The sequence below is a fragment of the Opisthocomus hoazin genome, chromosome 8 (assembly GCF_030867145.1).
Source record: "Opisthocomus hoazin isolate bOpiHoa1 chromosome 8, bOpiHoa1.hap1, whole genome shotgun sequence".
Classification (NCBI taxonomy): domain Eukaryota; kingdom Metazoa; phylum Chordata; class Aves; order Opisthocomiformes; family Opisthocomidae; genus Opisthocomus; species Opisthocomus hoazin.
The window spans coordinates 2577700-2597795 of NC_134421.1; the positions used below are offsets into that span (position 1 = coordinate 2577700).

Here is a 20096-nt window from a genome sequence, read left to right on the forward strand (position 1 = left end):
CAGTTTGGTGGTGTCTGCAAACTTCCTGAGGGAGCACTCAATCCCCTCATGCAGATTGTTGATAAAGATACTAAACAAGACCTGACCCAAAACCAGGCCCGGGGGGACACCACTTGTAACCGGTCACCAGCTGGATTTAACTCCGTTCACCACGACTCCTTGGGCCAGGCCATCCAGCCAGTTTTTTACCCAGCAAAGAGTACACCAGTCCAAGCCACAAGCAGCCAGTTTCTCCAGGAGACTGCTGTGGGAAATGGTGTCAAAGGCTTTACTAAACTCTAGGTAGACAACATCCACAGCCTTTCTCTCATCCACTAAGCAGGTTATCTTGTCATAGAAGGAGATCAGATTAGTCAAGCAGGACATGCCTTTCATAAACGTATGCTGACTGGGCCTGATCAGCTGGTTGTCCTGTGTGTGCCACATGATGGCCCTCCAGGTGATCTGCTCCATAACCTTCCCCAGCACTGAGGTCAGACTGACAGGCCTGTAGTCCCCTGCATCCTCCTTCCAGCCCTCCTTGTAGATGGGCACCACATTTGCTAACTTTCAGTCAACTGGGTCCTCCCCAGTTAGCCAGGACTGTTGATAAATGATTGAAAGTGGCTTGGTGAGCATTTCCACCAGCTCCCTCAGCACCCTTGGTTGGATCCTACCCGGCTCCATAGACTTCTGTGTGCCCAAGTGGTGTTGTATGTCACTAACCATATCCCCTTGGATTATTTGGGCTTTGTTCTGCTCTCCGTCGTTATCTTCCAGCTCAGGGGGCTTGGTACCCAGAGAACCATTAGTCTTACTATTAAAGACTGAGGCAAACAAGGCATTAAACATCTCAGCCTTCTCCTCATCCTTTGTCACTATGTCTTCCCACACATCCAACAAAGGGCTGAGACTATCCGTAGCTCTCCTTTTGTTGTTAATGCATTTACAGAAATTTTTATAGACATTTTACAGAAAATTTCTATTGGCTGTTATGGCAGTAGTCAGCTTAAGTTCTAGCTGGGCTTTGGCCCTTCTAATTTTCTTCCTGCATAACCTCACGACATCTCTGTAGTCCTCCTTTTCTTCCAAAGGCTATAAACTCTCCTTTTTTTCCCCTCATTCCAGCCAAAGCTCTCTCCCTAAAGTCACCATGTTCAGGCAGGTGGAGAGAGGATCGGGAGCCCTCCGTATCAGGCACCCTGTCTGCCTGCTGGGGTGTCTCCATGAAGGCAGGGTGCAATTCTTTTCACTCTCCACACAATATTGTGTCATCTTCTTACAGAAGGAAGACAGGTTTTAAATATTTCTTTGGTGGTTAGACATGTTCTGTTTAACATAAATTTAGGGCTCTGGAAAAAGGACTGAAATAATCCCCTCAGGTTCAGTATTTTGTTTTACTTTTATTTTATAAGGCTACACTTGAGTTGCTACACTGACATCTAATTTTACATGGACACTCATAGCAGACTTATCTGGATTCATGCCACCAGCCTGCACTCATCTCATCACAAATCCCCTTTCCTGTGCGGAAATAAGGTTTACAGTATTTTTTTATTACTTCCTATTGCATCAAATTCTCTTTGGTAGAGCAAAAAATCCAGAAAACGTCTTTCTCTTAAGATCTGGATTACTTCCTTCAGAAGATGACAGACAGTACAACTAACCATTAGAAAATCTTACAGTAGAAAGCAGGACACTAAAAGACAAGCCTCCTGTGGGAGGCCTCCTGTTCCAGCTATTTTTCCATTCCAGTGCTATGCTACTAATATAAATTGTTGAAAAACAGATGTCATTTGTTACCCAACTTGAAGCTAGAAATCTTGCTTTTGCTTTATCAATACAGCTCACTCTTTCCTTGAAAAGTACGCAGTTGCTCACTATAGCAGCTGCTTTTGTCAGTCTTCTTATCTTTCTCCATCTCAGCTTTTGTGACGTGTATACATAAGGACCACTTAAAAGAAGAGCAGCATATGACTTCATGGTATTTTTCTATTTTTTACACTGCTGGAGGTAACGACACCAAAATGGCGTTACTTGGCTTGTTACTCTTGAGCTCAGCGTTGGATAGTTCTTTATATAAAGCTGTCATCAACAGATATGCTACTCAAAAACTCCTTATGGAACACTGCTTTAATCCCCATGCCTTCCAAGTCTATTTTATTTACTGTGAATCAGTCTGACATCCACTCTAGGCCCTCTGACTTCTGAGCTGTAAGTACATGTCATAACAGCAACAGTGATGTAGTTTATGCAATTATGTTCTGGTTCACTGAGTTTATCAACAGGAGAGAGATCGTGAAAGCTTAATAGACAGACCAGAAAATTGAGGTTTTGCACTGATTACAGTAAGCAAGGCTGTTCTTGATGAGAACACATATAATTGAGAGTATTTCTTCCTGTTTCTAGGGGACACACATACCTAACGCATTTTTTCACATATGCACTTCTTTTCCAGGAAGACACATTTGCTTTGCTGTCTGAATAAAATAACTGCTTTACCCTATTAGGAGAAAAACAAAGTTATGGCTCCCATAGCAGCTACCAGTGTAGAATATAATTTCACAGAACAGCTATTTCTTCATATGTTGCAGTTAATGGTCATTAGGCAAACGCTGAAATGCATAGGAAAGTAAATGAGTCGTACTGCCACCCCTGTAACATTCCTGCTTGTCCTCAGCAGGATTTCTTCATTGTCTTTCTGGCCAGCAGAGATTTTGTAATTCCAAGAGCAGTCATTCCATCTATTCTCTTACACTCCTGATTTATTTTAACAAAATATACGAAAACCTCAGCAACCAGCCACCATAACAATCAATAGAAAAAAAAAAAAAAATCAGTAAAACCACTAAAAATTTATGAGGATAACATGGACAATCTCTTCAATGTCTAATCAGAAAACTCTTCACAGACCCTACCACTTGGCCACCTCAAACCGCAGTCATACCTTCTCTAGTCAAATTTCACAATATGCTCTAAATGAGTGAAATAAAAGTTACGGTTACTTTATTTGGGGAAAGAGCAATCATGCCAGGTCTCAGAAAAACCACACCCTGAAAGTAGTTCCCCCTCTTGTTCATCACAAATTCCAGCACTGGTGCAGGCATTGATAAAAACCTCCAGCCACATGGACTGAAGCATGAGCATCTTTGACGGGTGGATTCTACAGCATTTAGGACTTTATCGGCCAGACAACAAAGCCCATCAAACTCCACTCACGGCAAGTACAGACTACCCAACAGAAGGCCTGTCCATGCAAGAAAAGCCACTGCGTGTATTTCAGAGGAGAATGCTCACAGGGTAGAAAAGCTTCCTGGCAGTTCTGTTCTTTGGGATCTGAAAAAAGAGGGTCATTCAAGGACAGTCCTCCTCTCCCCAACAACTGCAAGTATGCCAGTACGACACACTGAATACGGAAGGTATTGATGGACAACAACACGATTAACTTCCAATCTTTTTCCAGTTTGTGGGAGGAAGGAAAACACGCAGACAAGGCCACAAGGACAACGTCTGTGCCAAACCAAGGTCAGAACGCCGACACAATTTAAGGGCGTCAGCAGCATCGCAGCATCGTGGGATTCCACTCACGACCACATTTATCACAGTGTTAATCAGGAATAGAAAAGCCAGACGTTGGTCAGAAACTCAGAACCTGAGTCATTAAGTAGTGGTTTTCCGGGCACAGACGCTGCCTGAAACAATGAGAATCACTCCCCCATCAGGAGTCACAGACGCTTTCTACCAAACAGATTTCATCAGCAAAGCCTAAAATCCAAAATGGTTTCAGGGCTTTTAAGGGCAACTGGGGGTCATTAGATCACGTGCTCTGACTTGTAATATGTAGGCCATAGACTTTTCCTCCTACCTACCCTGTTGAAATCCCAAAATCTATGTTTAGCAACTGCTTTTAGAACATAAAAATGAAAAACTGAGATGTGGTTGAAAGACTTCAAAACATATTGTCTCTTGGTAAAGTATTTTTAGGAGTTTATCACTTTGTGCTTTCAACACTTCTGCTAACTTCCTTATCTTTAGCCCTCAGCCTTTGGCTCTTTCTGACAGCACAATACCCTCAAACGGCACCGAAACCAGTTATGCAACATCATTACAAGGTTTCAGATACAGATGCAACGATAAAAATCCATAAGCTAACCTATGGATGACTAGTATTTTAAAGGAACTAGCTTTGCACTCGGCAGCATGTATCAGAGAACCTGGCTAATGTTCAAACTTCATTTTTTCTTGAAGTAACAGATAAAGCCAGTAATATTTAAACTGCCTGGCTTCAGCTTCCAGTTCCTGTAGTTTTTTTCCTTGAAAGGCTTCACTGGTAAGTTTTCTCCCTTCTTTCCAGTGCACTACAACATTGACTTAGAATGCTTTGATAGAAATTCTTTCCTTCATGTACAAGTTTCTTCTAAAGGTGCACCCTATCCAACCCATCCTCCTACACAGACTTCCACAATTCTCTGATCTTTTATTTTGTAGATCATGTAATTTGATGTGCAATCTTCTGCAAGATCTCCATTTTAGCTGAATAGACAACAGTCTTACAAACACCATTATTAAAACTGAATACTGACCTTGAGGTGAGGCTGAAGGAAGCAGCAAATCCAGGAAGGAGATGCGAAAGAAAAAGAGTTAGAGTTTGTGAAAACAGCGTCCAGAGATCAGGCAGTTCAAGAACACAAGACAACACAAGCGGATCTAAATCAGGTAATGACACACAGACACATAATCCTTCACAAACACAGAGCTGCATGTTTTACAGACATCGAATAATAAAAAGAAAAAAGGACCTTTGCATTAGATTACACCGTTCCACTTAGAGGCAACTTTCTGTGGAGAAAATAGTCTCCAATCCGTAACAGTTCTTGGCAAAGGGAAATAAGCCAACTGTAGAAAACTCTGGATTTATATCACATCGCTAGCAAGTATCCCTCTTCCAGGATTCTAACAAACATTTTGAAAAAGTGGAGTTTGACTGTCTGAGATGAACCCTAACGTGCTCCTTTATGCCATCTTCTAGGGGCTTATTTTCTCTCCTTGAGCAAGACGTATGTTTGCTTCCACTTTGCCTACAGACAACCCAGACTTGTCAAAAGGGAACAGAAGGAAGAAAAACCCCAACCGTGGAGTAAAGTCTTCAAGTCCTGAAGACTTGTCAAAGCTAAAAAGTTCATCCTTCTTGACATTTCAGTCACCCTTCCAAAAACAAACGAAAGAAAGCATCTGCCTCTTCTTCCTGTAGTGCTGCTGCCTTAACTCTCCCATATAAGGTGCAATCTAAAAACAATAATGACCAAACAGGCATCTTTTTGACAGTTCTCTCCAACATTGCTCAACAGCAGGATTGCCCAAGACAAAATGCTGGAGTTCCCTGTATAACATGAGGTCCCATAGGTTCATTATTGCTTCGCCCCCCCCAAATCTCCAATACCTTTTCAGAGGCATCTGCTGCCAATTTCACTGATAGCAGCCAGGTAAGTCAACAAGGGGCCATAAATACCGATCTTGTCCATCTGATCTTGAACTTTATTCTTTTTCAGTCAATAGAAGAGAGGAAAACTAACTGTCCTGCTGTCCAAAGTGGCAATGTGGCTTCTACAACATATGTTGTAATTCACCCGAGGCAAAATTTCACTCTAGAAAGGCAGGATATGGTCCAGAAAAAAAATACTTCTCTAGGATATGCTAAATGCTACATGCTTTATTACTCATGGTATGTGGAAACATGTCAAGGAAATTTGAAGTCCTTATTTCTGGCACAAATTTTGCCAACAACAATGCTGGATCTTGAGCTTGTAGCAGCAGCAGTTTCAGAGCAAGGTACAGCTGAGCAGTGCACTGCTGGCCCGCAGCAGATCAACTAGCGTAACAACGCTTTGCTTTGGCTTGTAAACTAACGTTCTTCACGTGAGTGTTTCCAAGGACAGCTGTTGTAAAGGCTATGTCACTTGGAGATTTTGGGAAAGATGAGACTTGCAAAATGCCAAATACCACATCTCGGTTTTTGATCTTGAATTAAATCATAATGTTCCAAAAGCCTCAGTAAATTCACACAGAAAAGCATGTAGCTAACGATTCTGACTGCAATCCCAGGGTACGCTCTCTGAGCTGAGCTGCAGAACTATGACTGGTCAAACAAATATAACAAAAGGGAACAAAGAAAGTGAACATAAACAATTGGTTAGGTACGGGAATAAATAACGTGAGTGGGAAAAAAGCTTCTCTTTATGACTGTTACTGAATCCCGAAGTTTACGCCTTCCCATTTTGTGTTTCAGGGACCCTTTGCAGTTTCTGGTTCTATTGCAATGACATTGTGCTACCGTTTCTCCAATCTCACAGTGAAAAAAAGTACAGGCTGGAATTCAGGATAGCCCTGTGGAATGTGAATGAACCATACTGTTCTTCCAACTGCTATTCAAGGTCGGATCTTTTGCTGGCACACGATGAAGGCAGAACGATACCTGAAACGCTATGCTGAGGTCACTTGCAATTTTTCTTTACGCTACAGCAGTGTTATTTAACCTGCTGCACGGGATTTGAATGGAGAATAATTATTGCTACATCTTCATATGGCTATGGAATAAATTCTTTCTTCCAATGAAAAATACATTTTGTGCAATTGGTAGCCCCTTTTTCCATGTTTTTTACAGGGGTTCAAAATATTTTTTAAAAATGTGGATTTTTAGAATAATCACAATATTTATCAAAAAAAATGTGCCTGAAAGCACATTAAAATTAGTAAAAATCTGGAACTGTGCTATCACTCCACCTGAAAACAAGGCAGACACCTGAAGTCAAGGGCGACCTGCTACGGACTGGAGGTGCAGCCCTACCGCATGGGGCTACATCAGTGAAACCGAGCAGAGGAGCGCAGCAAGCACCTGCCCCAGGAAGCGGCCCCAAGCAAGCAGGATCAGATACACACCAAGCCATGCTCATTACAGAGCAAAACAATTAATTTTAAGTTTGCACTATTTCCCTTCAAGCAAGAACACGCAGTGGCAGCATTCCTTACAAGACCCAGCAGCAGCAGCGCTTCTGCCCCGCTGTGAACTGTGCACCCCAACGCGACAGTCACACAGGGAGACAGTACAACTGTAACACCAAGCGGTGGTCTTGGAGAAATCCATTTTCTTCTAAAATCCCATCTCCTTATTTTTAAAGATACAGTCAACTCACACTTCAGTATTTTAATTAATATCTATATTTTAAAAGCTGTTGATTATTCCAGCTATAATTTTTTTCCACAGGCTTGTATGTCATAGGGAGTAGAATGATTCTGCTACGTTAGTCTCAGATGTACCGACGGAGAAGCTGATGTAAGGATTTCCAGTCCACCTTTGAATTCCACTTGTTTGACAGGGAGTGACTGTGCATATCTACTACTTGGTTGTTCCTTTGAAGTAGCCTGATGGAACAACACGCACTTGATCTTCCTTGTGTCAGTCGAAGCAGAAAGGCTATTTATGTTTACCCCTGTTGACGCTTTTTCTTGGTAAAAAAGAATGCTGGTCTTTTCCTTTCGTTTTAGGCGGTATTTATAGAGATGGAGATGAGATGGAGAGTCAGAGAGAGAGAAGGTTTGTGTGTGCATCCATGCAGGCACACAGGGACCGATCTCGGAGCACAAACACGACCATAGGTAGCCATGGAGCAGTGACATTATTTCACTGGCACGCTGGTGATTACTGCACTTTCCTTTTGTTCTCACTCCGAGACAATGTAAGGATCTGCCGACTTTATTTTTACTCGATCAGTTGTATAAAGGGGTGGGTTTGGTTTGGGTTTTTTTCTCCGTTCCTACTGGTTTGTGACTATGGATACCCTCATATTGCTCAAAGATACTGACTGAAACAAAGCTACAAAACAGCTTTTGAAGAGATGTAGTCAAGGCAGGTAACAATTAAGTACATATATATGTAAATATGCCCTGACATGCAAACTAGGTTCTTTATTTACATGAAGTTTCTTCTCTGGTTTTACCATTATTTTAATTATATCATAGCTCTTACACTCTACAGGTCTAGCAGTTGGATTAGGAGATATTTGCTAAATAAAACCCATCATTGCTACAATGCAGGCAGGGTATGAATCATCAGATGACAACTCATATATTCGTTACAGATAACAGACTTAGGCATGAGAAGGAATGCTTGATAATCAACTTGATTAAACGATAAGAACAAACAGGACTTTAACGCTACAGGAAATTTGGCAGGAAAAGCAGCCTTCAAAACAGTTCATAGTTAGTGCTTCTCAACACTCACAAGTATTTCTCTAGTGTGAAGTCCTTCTTGGAGGATCCAAGATCAGATCCTTGGTTTTGGAAGAGCAGAGAAACCAGTGCTTTCAGTCCATTGCTGAATTTGACAAAGGAGACAGTCTGTACTCAGTGCCATAGAGATTGATCACTAACAGTGTCACTCCGGCCTGCTTGAACACGGAGATAACACCAGGGCAAGTACCCAGGCTTAGGTGGTTCCGTGATGGGATAACACAGCAAGCTCACTCAGCCAAAGCCTGCACCAAGTCAAAGGCTGGTGGGGTTCTTTGACCTTGAGCTGTTTCTGCAATATCACAAAGTTTCAGTTTCTCCCAAAACACAGGAAAAGGGAGATAATGGGAAATAAAGGACAGCTAAACTCACCTGCAGGAAGGAAGCCCAGCCATGGCACCCCACCATCAGAAGGCTGCTTCTTCCCTGCTGGTCAGAAAGGAAGCTGCAACCCAGACTGAGGTCCCTAGGAAGCACACAGCTGTCCAGGTCTCTGGCTGCAGCGAGTGCCACCAGCTAGCACTGGAAACGGACAGTAGCAAAGGGAATATGTGCATAAGGTGTGACCAGGTGGACTATCTACTCTGCCTGGTGGCAGAGCTAAGAGAAGAGGTAGGTAGGCTACGGAGCATCAGGGAGGCCAAGCAGGAGATCGACTGGTGGAGCCGTGCCCTGACAACCCAAGAGTGTACCCATGAACAACCTGTAAAAAAGGCCCAGGACCAAAGGGCACCAGTAACATCCCCCCATCGGGCTGAAGGAACGGACGCAAAGGACGACAGCGAGTGGAAGCGGGTCCGCAATAGGGGCAGGAGGCGAACCCTTCCCTTGCCCACCACATCTCCACAGGTGCCTCTGCATAATAGGTATGAGGCTCTAGACGTGGAGGACAAGGTGAAGGATGGTGCAGGGGTTGACCCATCCACATCGGAGGAGGCACAAAGATCAGAAGGACCTCCCTCTCGTATTACTACCAGCTCCACAAGGAAGAAGAGAAGAGTCATAGTTGTAGGAGACTCCCAGCTGAGGGGAACAGAGGGTCCGATATGCCGGGCAGACCCTCCTCTCAGGGAAGTCTGTTGCCTCCTGGGAGCACGGGTCAAGGACATTGCTAGGAAACTTCCTAGACTGGTCCAACCCTCAGACTATTATCCTCTACTGCTCTTCCACGTGGGTGCGGACGAAGTTGCAGTAAGTAGCCCAAAGGCAATTAAAAAAGAATTCAAAGCCCTAGGACGATTAGTAAAGGAATCTGGAGCACAGGTTATCTTTTCATCGCTCCTTCCAGTGGTGGGCAGAGACGTTGAGCGACATAGGCAGACTCAGTCTATTAACACATGGCTCCGTGACTGGTGTCACCGCCACAACTTTGGGTTCTTTGACCATGGGACGACATACACAGCACCAAGCTTGCTGGCATCAAATGGGGACCAGCTTTCTCAAAGGGGGAAGAGCATCTTTGCCCAGGAGCTCGCGGGGCTCATTGACAGGGCTTTAAACTAGAGGTGAAGGGGGAAGGGGAACCTATCAGGCTTGCCAGCGACAGGCTAGGGGAGGATACACAATGGTCAGAGGGATGGGGGGCTGGTAGGAGCCCTCAACCCGTTGCCCAGCAGCACGCGAGGGACACTGCAGCAATGTGGAAGTCTTGCAGAAGGGAGCTGGAGGCGCCTGAGGTATCAGGTGCCAACAAGAAAATACCCATGAAGCACCTCAAGGGAAAAAAGGGGTGCTCTGCTATGAAGGTAACGAGGCCGACGGCTTAGGTGAAATGCCTCTGTACAAACGCACGCAGCACGGGAAACAAACAGGAGGAGCTGGAAGCAGTTGTGCTGCTGGAAAGCTACGACCTGATTGCCACCACGGAAACTTGGTGGGATGAATCCCACGACTGGAACGTGGCTCTTGATGGCTACAGGCTGTTCAGAAGGGACGGGCGAGGAAGGAGGGGCAGGGGCGTTGCCCTTTACATCAAGAAAACACTACAGAGTGAAGAGCTGTCCCTGAAGAATAGCCACGAGCAGGTCGAAAGCTTATGGGTAAGAATCGGAGAGAGAGGCGACAAAGGGAACCTAGTGGTCGGTGTCTACTACAGGCCGCCAGATCAAGAGGAGCTGATAGACAAAGCGTTCTTCCTCCAACTCCAGGAGGCCTCGCACTCGCAGGCTCTCGTCCTACTGGGGGACTTCAACCACCCGGACATCTGCTGGAAAAGCAACACGGCAAGCTGTAGTCAATCCTGCAGGTTCCTTGAATGCATTGAGGACAACTTCTTAAGCACCCCTACCCGAGGGGATGCGATACTAGACCTGATGGTCACCAGTACGAGTGAGCTCGTTGGGGATGTCAGGATCGGAGGTAGCCTGGGCTGCAGTGACCACGCGCTGGTGGAACTAACGCTGCTGAGGGAAATGGGAATAACGAAGAGCATAGGCAGGACCCTAAATTTTAGGAGGGCAAACTTCCAGCTCTTCAAGGAGAGAGTCAGAAGAACTCCTTGGGAAACGGTCCTCAGGGAGCAGGGAACAGAACAGAGCTGGCAGGTCTTTAAGGATGTATTCCACAGAGTGCAAGAGCTCTCGATCCCCAAGTGTAAGAAGTTGGGTAGAGAAGGGAAGAGACCGGCATGGCTCAGGCAAGAGACACCGGTCAAACTAAGGAAGAAGAGGGAACTGCACAGGCAGTGGAAGCAGGGACTGGCTTCCTGGGAAGAGGATAGGGAAGCTGCCCGGTTGTGTAGGGATGGGGTCAGGAAGGCCAAGGCACAGCTGGAGCTGAACTTGGCAAGGGATGTGAAAAATAACAAGAAGAGCTTCTACAGGTATGTCAGCCGGAAAAAGGTGGTCAAAGAAAGCGTACCGCCGCTCATGAGCGAGACCGGCGAACTGGTAACAGCAGATGAGGAGAAAGCTGAGGTACTCAACAACTTTTTTGTCTCAGTCTTCACTGGCAACCTCTCTCCTCACCCCTCCCGAGTCGATGGATGGCATGAAGGAGACCAGGAGGGTAAAATCCCTCCAGCTGTAAGTGAAGACCAGGTTTGGGACCTCCTGCAGAACCTAAATGTACAGAAGTCCATGGGACCTGATGAGATGCATCCCAGAGTCCTGAGGGAACTGGCTGATGTAGTTGCCAGACCACTCTCCATGATATCTGAAAAGTCCTGGCAGTCAGGGGAAGTCCCCAGTGACTGGAAAAAGGGAAACATTGTGCCCCTTTTCAAAAAGGGTAGAAAGGAAGACCCTGGGAACTACCGACCTGTCAGCCTCACCTCTGTGCCTGGGAAGATCATGGAACAGATCCTCCTAGAAGCTATGCTAAGGCACATGGAGGCCAGGGAGGTGATTCGAGACAGCCAGCATGGCTTCACCAAGGGCAAGTCCTGCCTCACCAACCTAGTGGCTTTCTATGATGGTGTAACAACAAGGGTGGACAAGGGAAAACCTATGGATGTCATCTATCTGGATTTTTGTAAAGCCTTTGACACGGTCCCCCACAACATCCTTCTCTCTAAATTGGAGAGCCATGGATTTGATGGGTGGACCGTACGGTGGATAAGGAATTGGTTGGATGGTCGCAGCCAAAGGGTATTGGTCAACGGCTCAATGTCCAGATGGAGACCAGCGATGAGCGGAGTCCCTCAGGGGTCCGTACTGGGACCGGTGCTGTTCAATGTATTCATCAATGACATGGACAGCGACATCGAGTGTACCCTCAGCAAGTTTGCAGATGACACCAAGCTGAGTGGTACGGTCGAGACACCAGAAGGACGGGATGCCATCCAGAGGGACCTGGACAAGCTGGAGAGGGGGGCCTGCGTGAACCTCATGAGGTTCAACACGGCCAAGTGCAAGGTCCTACACCTGGGTCGGGGTAATCCCCGGTATCAGTACAGGCTGGGGGATGAAAGGATCGAGAGCAGCTCTGCTGAGAGGGACTTGGGGGTACTGACAGACGAAAGGCTGGACATGAGCCGGCAATGTGAGCTGGCAGCCCAGAGGGCCAACTGTGTCCTGGGCTGCATCAGGAGAAGCATGGCCAGCAGGGCGAGAGAGGGGATTCTGCCCCTCTACTCTGCTCTGGTGAGACCTCACCTGGAGTCCTGCGTTCAGCTCTGGAGCCCTCAGCACAAGAAGGACGTGGAACTGTTGGAGCGGGTCCAAAGGAGGGCTACAAAAATGATCCGAGGGCTGGAGCACCTCTGCTATGAGGACAGGCTGAGAGAGTTGGGCTTGTTCAGCCTGGAGGAGAGAAGGCTGTGGGGAGACCTGATTGCAGCCTTTCAGTACTTAAAGGGAGCCTATAGGAAAGATGGGGACAATCTTTTTAGCAGAGACAGCAGTGACAGGACGAGGGGTGATGGTTTTAAACTAAAACAGGGTAGGTTTAGGCTGGATATAAGGAAGAAATTCTTTACAACAAGGGTGGTGAAACACTGGAACGGGTTGCCCAGAGAGGCAGTGGAGGCCCCATCCCTGGAAACATTCAAGACCAGGTTGGACAGGGCTCTGAGCAACCTGGTCTAGTTAGTCGTGTCCCTGCTCGCTGCGGGGGGGTTGGACTAGATGACCTCTAGGGGTCCCTTCCGACCCAAAACCTTCTGTGATTCTAAATAAAGAACAAATCGAAAAAGCATATCTCGTTCTATGAAAAAGGTGAGGACGGATTGAGGAGTCACCGTAAAATCACTATGAGGGCTTTTCTACAGCTGGATCTGCAATTATTGGCAGTGCCTCTCCCTTTCTCTCTCTCTTTTCTCAGATGTAGGTTTCAGAAGCGATTAGTGAGTTTGAGTGTTGATCTTAAGCCACTTTAACAAAGGTTCACTGTCAGAAGGCAGACATTTGCTGGGCATACCTTCACATGTCTGAAGCTAAATACCTGTGGGTAAAGGTGCCTGCATCTTCTATTCTTACCTGCTTAGAGCAGTTCTGTTGATATAAAATGCATTGTTTTTTTCTCTGTGGAACTTGATGTGGGATTTCAGGCCTAATGTTCATTTCATATGGATATAAAGCAAGACTGAGAAGAAATAAATAACTTCTTCATTTCCTAGCTTGGAAATGATCAAAATCTTAATATTCAATAGATTTGTGTGCTCAGAGGTGGAGCTGGACTAACTATGGGCCTGACCACTTCTTTCCATTACAAAACCTTGTTCTCAGTTGTTTGCCAAATATTAACAAATTGTGCTGAAATTTTCCATGACAGGTGTCAGTCTCACTCTGGACTTTTTGGGGGACAACGTCAGCTACGTCCTTCACGTGCCAAAGGCAGCATTCTTGCGGAAAAAAATTGTTAATACGGGTAAAGACTGTATCACTTTACTGTGACACATAGGCTCACATGAGAGATGAATTAAAATTGCGTGGTAATCCTCATTTTGGAGTCTCCTAAATTTTGAGTGATTAACCTCAAAATTTTAATTTTCACTTCAGTTAGGGATTTTTGAGGGAAATGGGTGACCCGCACAACAACAACAAATTCTGCCTTGTAATAATACCATGCAATCATGAGATAAATATATTTGATTTGGGTTTATGTTTTATGGTACCAAAATGGATTAAAGGGTTTTAAAATAATATTTAATTATTACAGTTTTTCCTATGCCTGAATTGGAGTTCAATTTATTTTTGGAGGACATAAATGAGCTACAATAACACAGAATTATAGTCATACCGTCTCTCGAGGTTAACTGTAATGGTGATGATTACGACTTTAGTCTAAACACCTTTTGTTCTTTAATTTGACAAAATCCCTTTTACTTTAAATTACTTATATGCCCTGATGTGGTCCTTGTTTAGCAATTCTCTGAAAAATTTATCTAAAAATTCACAGCAACAACCAACTTGAAAACTATAGAGAATGATTACAACATACGAGTAGTGGTTTGAAAACACGTATTTCAACTTCAAAGTGTTGACTTAAGCTCAGGGCATAATTTACCAGTATAGTTCCCTTTACACGATTCTAAGAAATCATAAAGCTGATGGAACATGCATGTTATTTCTCTCTCCATCTACCCTTCACAGACCACTACACACAAACACATCACTGTCTTGAAGACATACAGAGTAAGATACTTCCTTCTACTGTCCACATTTTTCAGCACTCCTTTGAGATCACCCTATGTTTTTTAATCTTTTGTTTTTATTTACTGATGAGAAGAAATATTTAAGATGAGGAGTATACCTACACTTCAAAAGTTTGAAGGTTTCTTCTCGAACAGGGCATCATCGAACTCTTTTTAGAAAAACTCCCCAAAATCTCCCTCTTAAAACAGCCATCATTTCCCGCTGCCCTTAATGGGACTGCTGGTACTCCAGAGCTGGGCACTGTCTTCCTTTGTTCCCAAATCAACGTCAAGTCTCCTTCAGGGAAAAAACGGTAGTGCCCTATGTCCTCACAAGCACTACCTATATTACGTCGTGAGCATACCAAATTAAAACCAATTTCCAGTCTGTAACTGGAACCAGGACTTCCATATATATCCACTCAGTGCTTACTTCTGAAGCAAGATATACATATATATTTATTGCCACCTCTCCAGTGTAGAGTCAGTTCGTATTTGCAGAATATATGCACACAAATACCTCTGTGTGTAAACTACTCATCTGAAGGCTGTGATGGCCATGTCCCAGATGACTAGCATTATTTTTCTTTAATTTCTCTTTTTTTTTTCCTTTTTCTTATTACAGCATAATAATCACAATAAAACTCCAGAATAAGGTAATACTGATCTCTGTCAATGACACATTTTAGAACACTTGAGTTTTAGCTGGTTCGGGCAGAACTGATGGCAGAGATAAGAACCAAAGGTAAAACACGACAAGAGAATCAGAATAAAAAGCAACAGCTTCTGTTGAGTTTAAAGCAGGGAGAACTGCAGCAGACCTCCTCTGGGCTGTGGTCATAACCACTGTGATGTGTGTTGAAGGCAGAGACTGTTTGAGTTTGTGCTTGACATAACTAGTTCCTGCTCAGCCTAAGAAGAAAAGCGCCGTCACAGCAGCCCCCACCAGCAGCGGCAGCAGCAGCCTGGCAGCCAGCGGTGACATCCCACCCCGCAGGAACAGAAGCCTCCCAGAGCACTCACTTTCCCAGGAGGTCCCACACAAACCCCCCTACGTGTTGCGGTGCGGGGACCGACACCTGGCAGGGAGGGTGCGGTTTGCGGGAGGCGTGCTTTCTGAGAAAAAGCATAGTCAAAAAAACCCCCGCGCACAGAAAACAACTCGTGGAACCAGGACGTGACGATATAAATGGAAAGAAAAAGCAAGGAAGGAAACAAAACACAAAACGAAGTTACAGTGAGACAGGAGATCGTGGAATGGCAATAGAAAAAGTAAACAGTTAGTTACAAAGCAAGTGAATAACCAGACAGCTACAAATCCCTCCACACCATCACAGTCTGCGGACAGAAACAAAACTTCTCGGGCTGTGCACCCACAGAAGAAATACAGGCTTATGGCCCACCTTCCTGTAAGAAAAAAACAAAACCCTGCCCACAGAGAATATAAATTAACGAGCTTGTGCTTTCAATCTCATGTTGACTCTATTTTTCCAACTTTTGCATGGCATGCACCATATTTAACACATTATTTTTGGATATCTCTCCTCCCACCTGAAAAACAACATCCCCCACCCAGTAATTGCAACAGTTACTGAAGAGTGGAAGCATCTCCCTCTTTAATTTGAGCTGAAGGCAGCTTTTGGCATCACTGAAAAGGCTTAAGAGAACTGTTTTCTGATTCTCATTTCATCTTCCTCTCCTCCTATATTTTCTCTTTCTCTGTTACCCTATATAGACCTTCCTAGCAGGTGACTCACTTCATCTCTTCTATGGATGAAACAGTGCTACTATTTCTCTTCTGCTGACGACCCATGGTCCAGTTGTCACATACAACTAGCATGAGGAAAAACTCCAGGGAGAGACTCTCCTTTGGGAAGTCTCATTTTTGTTCGTACAGTTCTACTCTGAATGTGACTTCTTTCTTCTCATCTTGCTCTCCACAGGATAACAACAGCTCCTGATAGGCACAGCAATATTCACTTATTTGCTTGCTGACAAACCCTTCTGCAAGCACTAGAGTTCTTCTTGGTACAGCAGTATAGAAGCATCAGTAGGCAAGATCATCTCTAGCTCGCTCTGCACAGACCAGTTTAGGATGGACTTTTACGAGGCTAAATTATCTATTCTTTTCTGGAAATCAAGACTCTAGCTCAAAAACATCCACGTAACATGCCTGGATATATCAGTTCAGCCATGATGGAACACTTTATAAACACTCATGGTGGATAAATCCAGGAACAACCTACACATTGAATAGGCACATGAAAATCTCTGCTTTGTGTAAAAACCCACAAGGAGAAAGCAAGCTTCCACAGAATCGGGGTTTGGGGTAGCAGCTAAAACCAACTCAGGACAAATAGAAATTTCAACAATTATTCAGAAAAAGAGAAATTATTAGTCAAAACCTCACTACAAAGTATCGGAAACCTTGTATCTTTTTCTCCAGTGCTGTGTTTATATTACTGTTCCCCCGAAAAAATCATTTCAGCTGCTGATACTTCGCTAATGCTCCACACTAGCAGTATGTACCGTAGGTCTCCAGATCTTGAAGACCTTTGCTATTTCCACCTACAGTGGTTAGAGAGCATGAATATTCTTAGATTTCCCCCTCCCCCCCGCCTTGACTTACATGGCTTCTGGCAGTCACATGATAACAAAAGTCATCTTTTCTTTGACATAGCTGAAATGCCTGTTCTAATTACTAGAAATAAAAGAAGACATATTCTATGTCGTCTCAGTACCGGCAGAAAAGATGACAAGTTAAAAAGAGAAGAGGACCACTGATTTTTTTTATTTTTTAAAGCAAAGATCAGGTGGTAAGAAGGAACGGGTAACACCGAACAGTCAAAGTATTCACCAAATTGTTACAGAATGATGTCCAGTCATTTGGGGGGTTTCACACTTTCATTGATATAGTAAGAGTTTGGTCTGTGACTGAAACAGCAAGAAACTACCTCTGTAACAGAAAAAACGATAACTGCTTTGCAGTCTCTGGACCTGCATCTTTTCAAAGAAAATGTTCCTTTCTAACTTTTTGAAGATTTAGTGCCAATGATTTTATCTGTAAAAGTGGAGGCGGCAAATCTTCATTTCTCTTCTTTGTTATTTTTGCTTTGCAGACCGTAAACTCTTTTGATTATAGGCCACATATCTGTTTATTCAGTGTTTGATACTTCAAGTCCCAGTCTTGATTACAGTTTCTGAATTGTAATGTAATAAAAAAAACAAAAACAAAAACACACTTGCATTAAAAGTGTGCGTAAAATTTCTCTTCCTGACATTCCAATCTCCTCTAGGAATCAGGTTGAGGAATGATGAGTATTTCTGACTTGATTTTCCTAACCAGCAATTACTTCTGCACCTGGAAAAAATTATGGCACTGTATGGCACATATTTCTTCCCCATACTTTACTTCTAACAGAAGTTTGTTGCTTGCACCCTGATCCCTAGTCAACTTGCATGCCCTAAGATGACGACATGGTGAACTTCACACCCAGGATGGGCAGCTCTAAGGGACTGAAAAAAATCACACAGACAAATATGACTTGTAGCTGTTCTTCAGCTTTTTCATTTTGGGGCTTTGAGCAACCTGGTCTAGTGGAAGATGTCCCTGCCCATGGCAGAGAAGTTGGAACTAGATGGTCTTTAAGGTCCCTTCCAACCCAAACCATCCTACTATTTGATGTCTATAGTAAATGCACCTACACTATCAACTTGCTGCCTGAATGGTCTGCTGAATAAATCATCTATCAATGGGCCGAAACTTATCTCACTTCTGAAAAAGGGAAGACAGTTAAAAAGGACATATCCTCACTTTTGGGTGTTCAAGCTTACACAATAGGCATAGAGAATTTTGGTTAAATAAAACAACAACTTAAAGAAAACTAACAGGATGCTGCTTACAAATGCCAAGAGAGCAGAAACTCGGCTGACAAGTTGAACTGTTTCAGAGCTCTGTCAACCTTCAAGGAAAAAAGAACGGACTTTTTAGAAAGAGTTTTTCATTCAGAAATCATTCAGACGGGCCCATAATTTGACTATCATCAAGCCAATGAACAACAACCACTGCCACCACACAGAACCTGCAATATCCTCTGCTCAGTTCGCCTAATCTTCCTGACACTAAATGCAGAGAAGTTGAATAGTGACAGGATGGAAACTAGAAAGACTGTTCTGGCACAAGGCAAATGGGAAAAAACAAGTTTCCGTTTTGCTCTTCCAAGTTCGTGATTCTTCACTGCGAATGGTAAAGTAAAAAAAAAAAAAACACCCAAACATGTACCACTGCCTAGAAACTCCCTCTTGGCCCGCTGCAAGGTGAGCAAATGACAGAAAACAAAATCTGTTTCCAGTCTTTCCCAAGATCTATTATTTATAATTGTGATACAAATGTCATGAAATCATAATAAATTATAATTTTTGTTTGGGACATTGAAGTCTAGAAAAAATACCTGAGCATCCAGGCTCCGACAGTGAGATGAAAAATGCTGGAAAGTGCTGAATCACATTTCCTTTGGACAAAAGCAAATCTGTTCATTCGGCGTCACACGAGCCAAAGTTTACCCGTGTCCCTACCAGTACACAGAGTTTCCACGTCACCTGTCAGACGAACCTGAGTAACTGGTATCACAAACTATTCACAGTCATTTTTGTTGTTTGTTTCTTTGGAGAACCATGCCTGAGCAATTTACAAAATCAAAAGAACAAATTGTTTTCCAAGCACACCACGGTATTGGCAACTTTTCCTACCATCTCTCTTCCCTTACAGCTCTATTTGCCTTTCTAGTTCCAGCTGTACAAGCCCTACTTTTGAGCAGCCAGGTAATGAGAGCACACTGTAAGAACCTTTTCGCTTACCATCTACCAAAATAAAGGACTGAAGGCAGAAAAACTCTAAACAGACTTCCTAAAATAGGCACTCTAAGGTCTTTAAAACAAGAAAAACGGACTGAGTTCTCTCTAACTTCAATCGGCAATTTTGCTCCTCTAGTAACTTTATACCGTTCTCACCTCTCCAGTTCTGCTATCTTCTTATCCTTATCATTCTTCTCATTTTCCATCTCTTTCAAGATTTCAAGAAGACGATCCACTTCAGCTTGAGCCTTGCTAGATTCATCCCGATACCGTGTTACCTCCCGTTCCAGCTGCTGCATACGATCACTCAGCTCTGGGCTGGCCCTGGCCTCCAGTGTCGCCTCATGAGCCTGTAAGAAAAAAGTTCAAGAAAAACCACTTCATTCACACATACATATTTTACTTTATGATGACTGCAAAATGCTATCTAGATATCTATTTCAAAATGGCAAGATTAATTACTACACAGAAATACAGTGCATATGCTACTTATAAGTAAGGAGAAATACTTTTATTTTATACTAATTTCTTTATGGGAAAAGAAAAATTCAGACACAAATTTAATTTTTTGAATTTGGTCTAGAAAAATTTAAGCCATGTTTTGATCTGAAACAAATAAAAACAACAAAAAAGTTAAACTTCTTTGAAAGGAAAGAAAAAGAAAAGTAAGTGTGAGTGGGTATAAAAACTCCTAAAATACTTCTAAATCAGTGATATGACTGGAGAATTAGTTATCTGAGGTATTTTTAACCTAGCTGATTTAGAAAAGCAAACAACAGGTGACTAGCCTTCAATAACTACATCAGTATGCAGTGTGTCAGATCGATTTGCACAGCTGGTACTGCCGTGCTGAAGTCCTTACTAGTTACCTGAGCTGTGCAGACTAGGACTACTATGAGTACGG

The 20096-nt window shown here is 43.6% G+C and overlaps 1 protein-coding gene across 15 annotated transcripts in view; it reads right to left on the minus strand.

The window, feature by feature from the left end:
* The window catches only part of ERC1 (ELKS/RAB6-interacting/CAST family member 1), a 305098-nt gene that overhangs the window by 155509 nt on the left and 129493 nt on the right, over nt 1-20096 (minus strand). For 11 of the 15 annotated variants that reach the window (XM_075428696.1, XM_075428694.1, XM_075428698.1 and 8 more), the window contains 2 exons: nt 19349-19542; nt 4563-4574 (listed from right to left, as the gene is read on the minus strand). In XM_075428696.1, the coding sequence (XP_075284811.1) occupies nt 4563-4574; nt 19349-19542 (206 nt within the window). The remainder of the gene's footprint in view (nt 1-4562; nt 4575-19348; nt 19543-20096) is intronic. The other 4 variants (XM_075428699.1, XM_075428697.1, XM_075428695.1 and 1 more) reach the window with 1 other exon arrangement.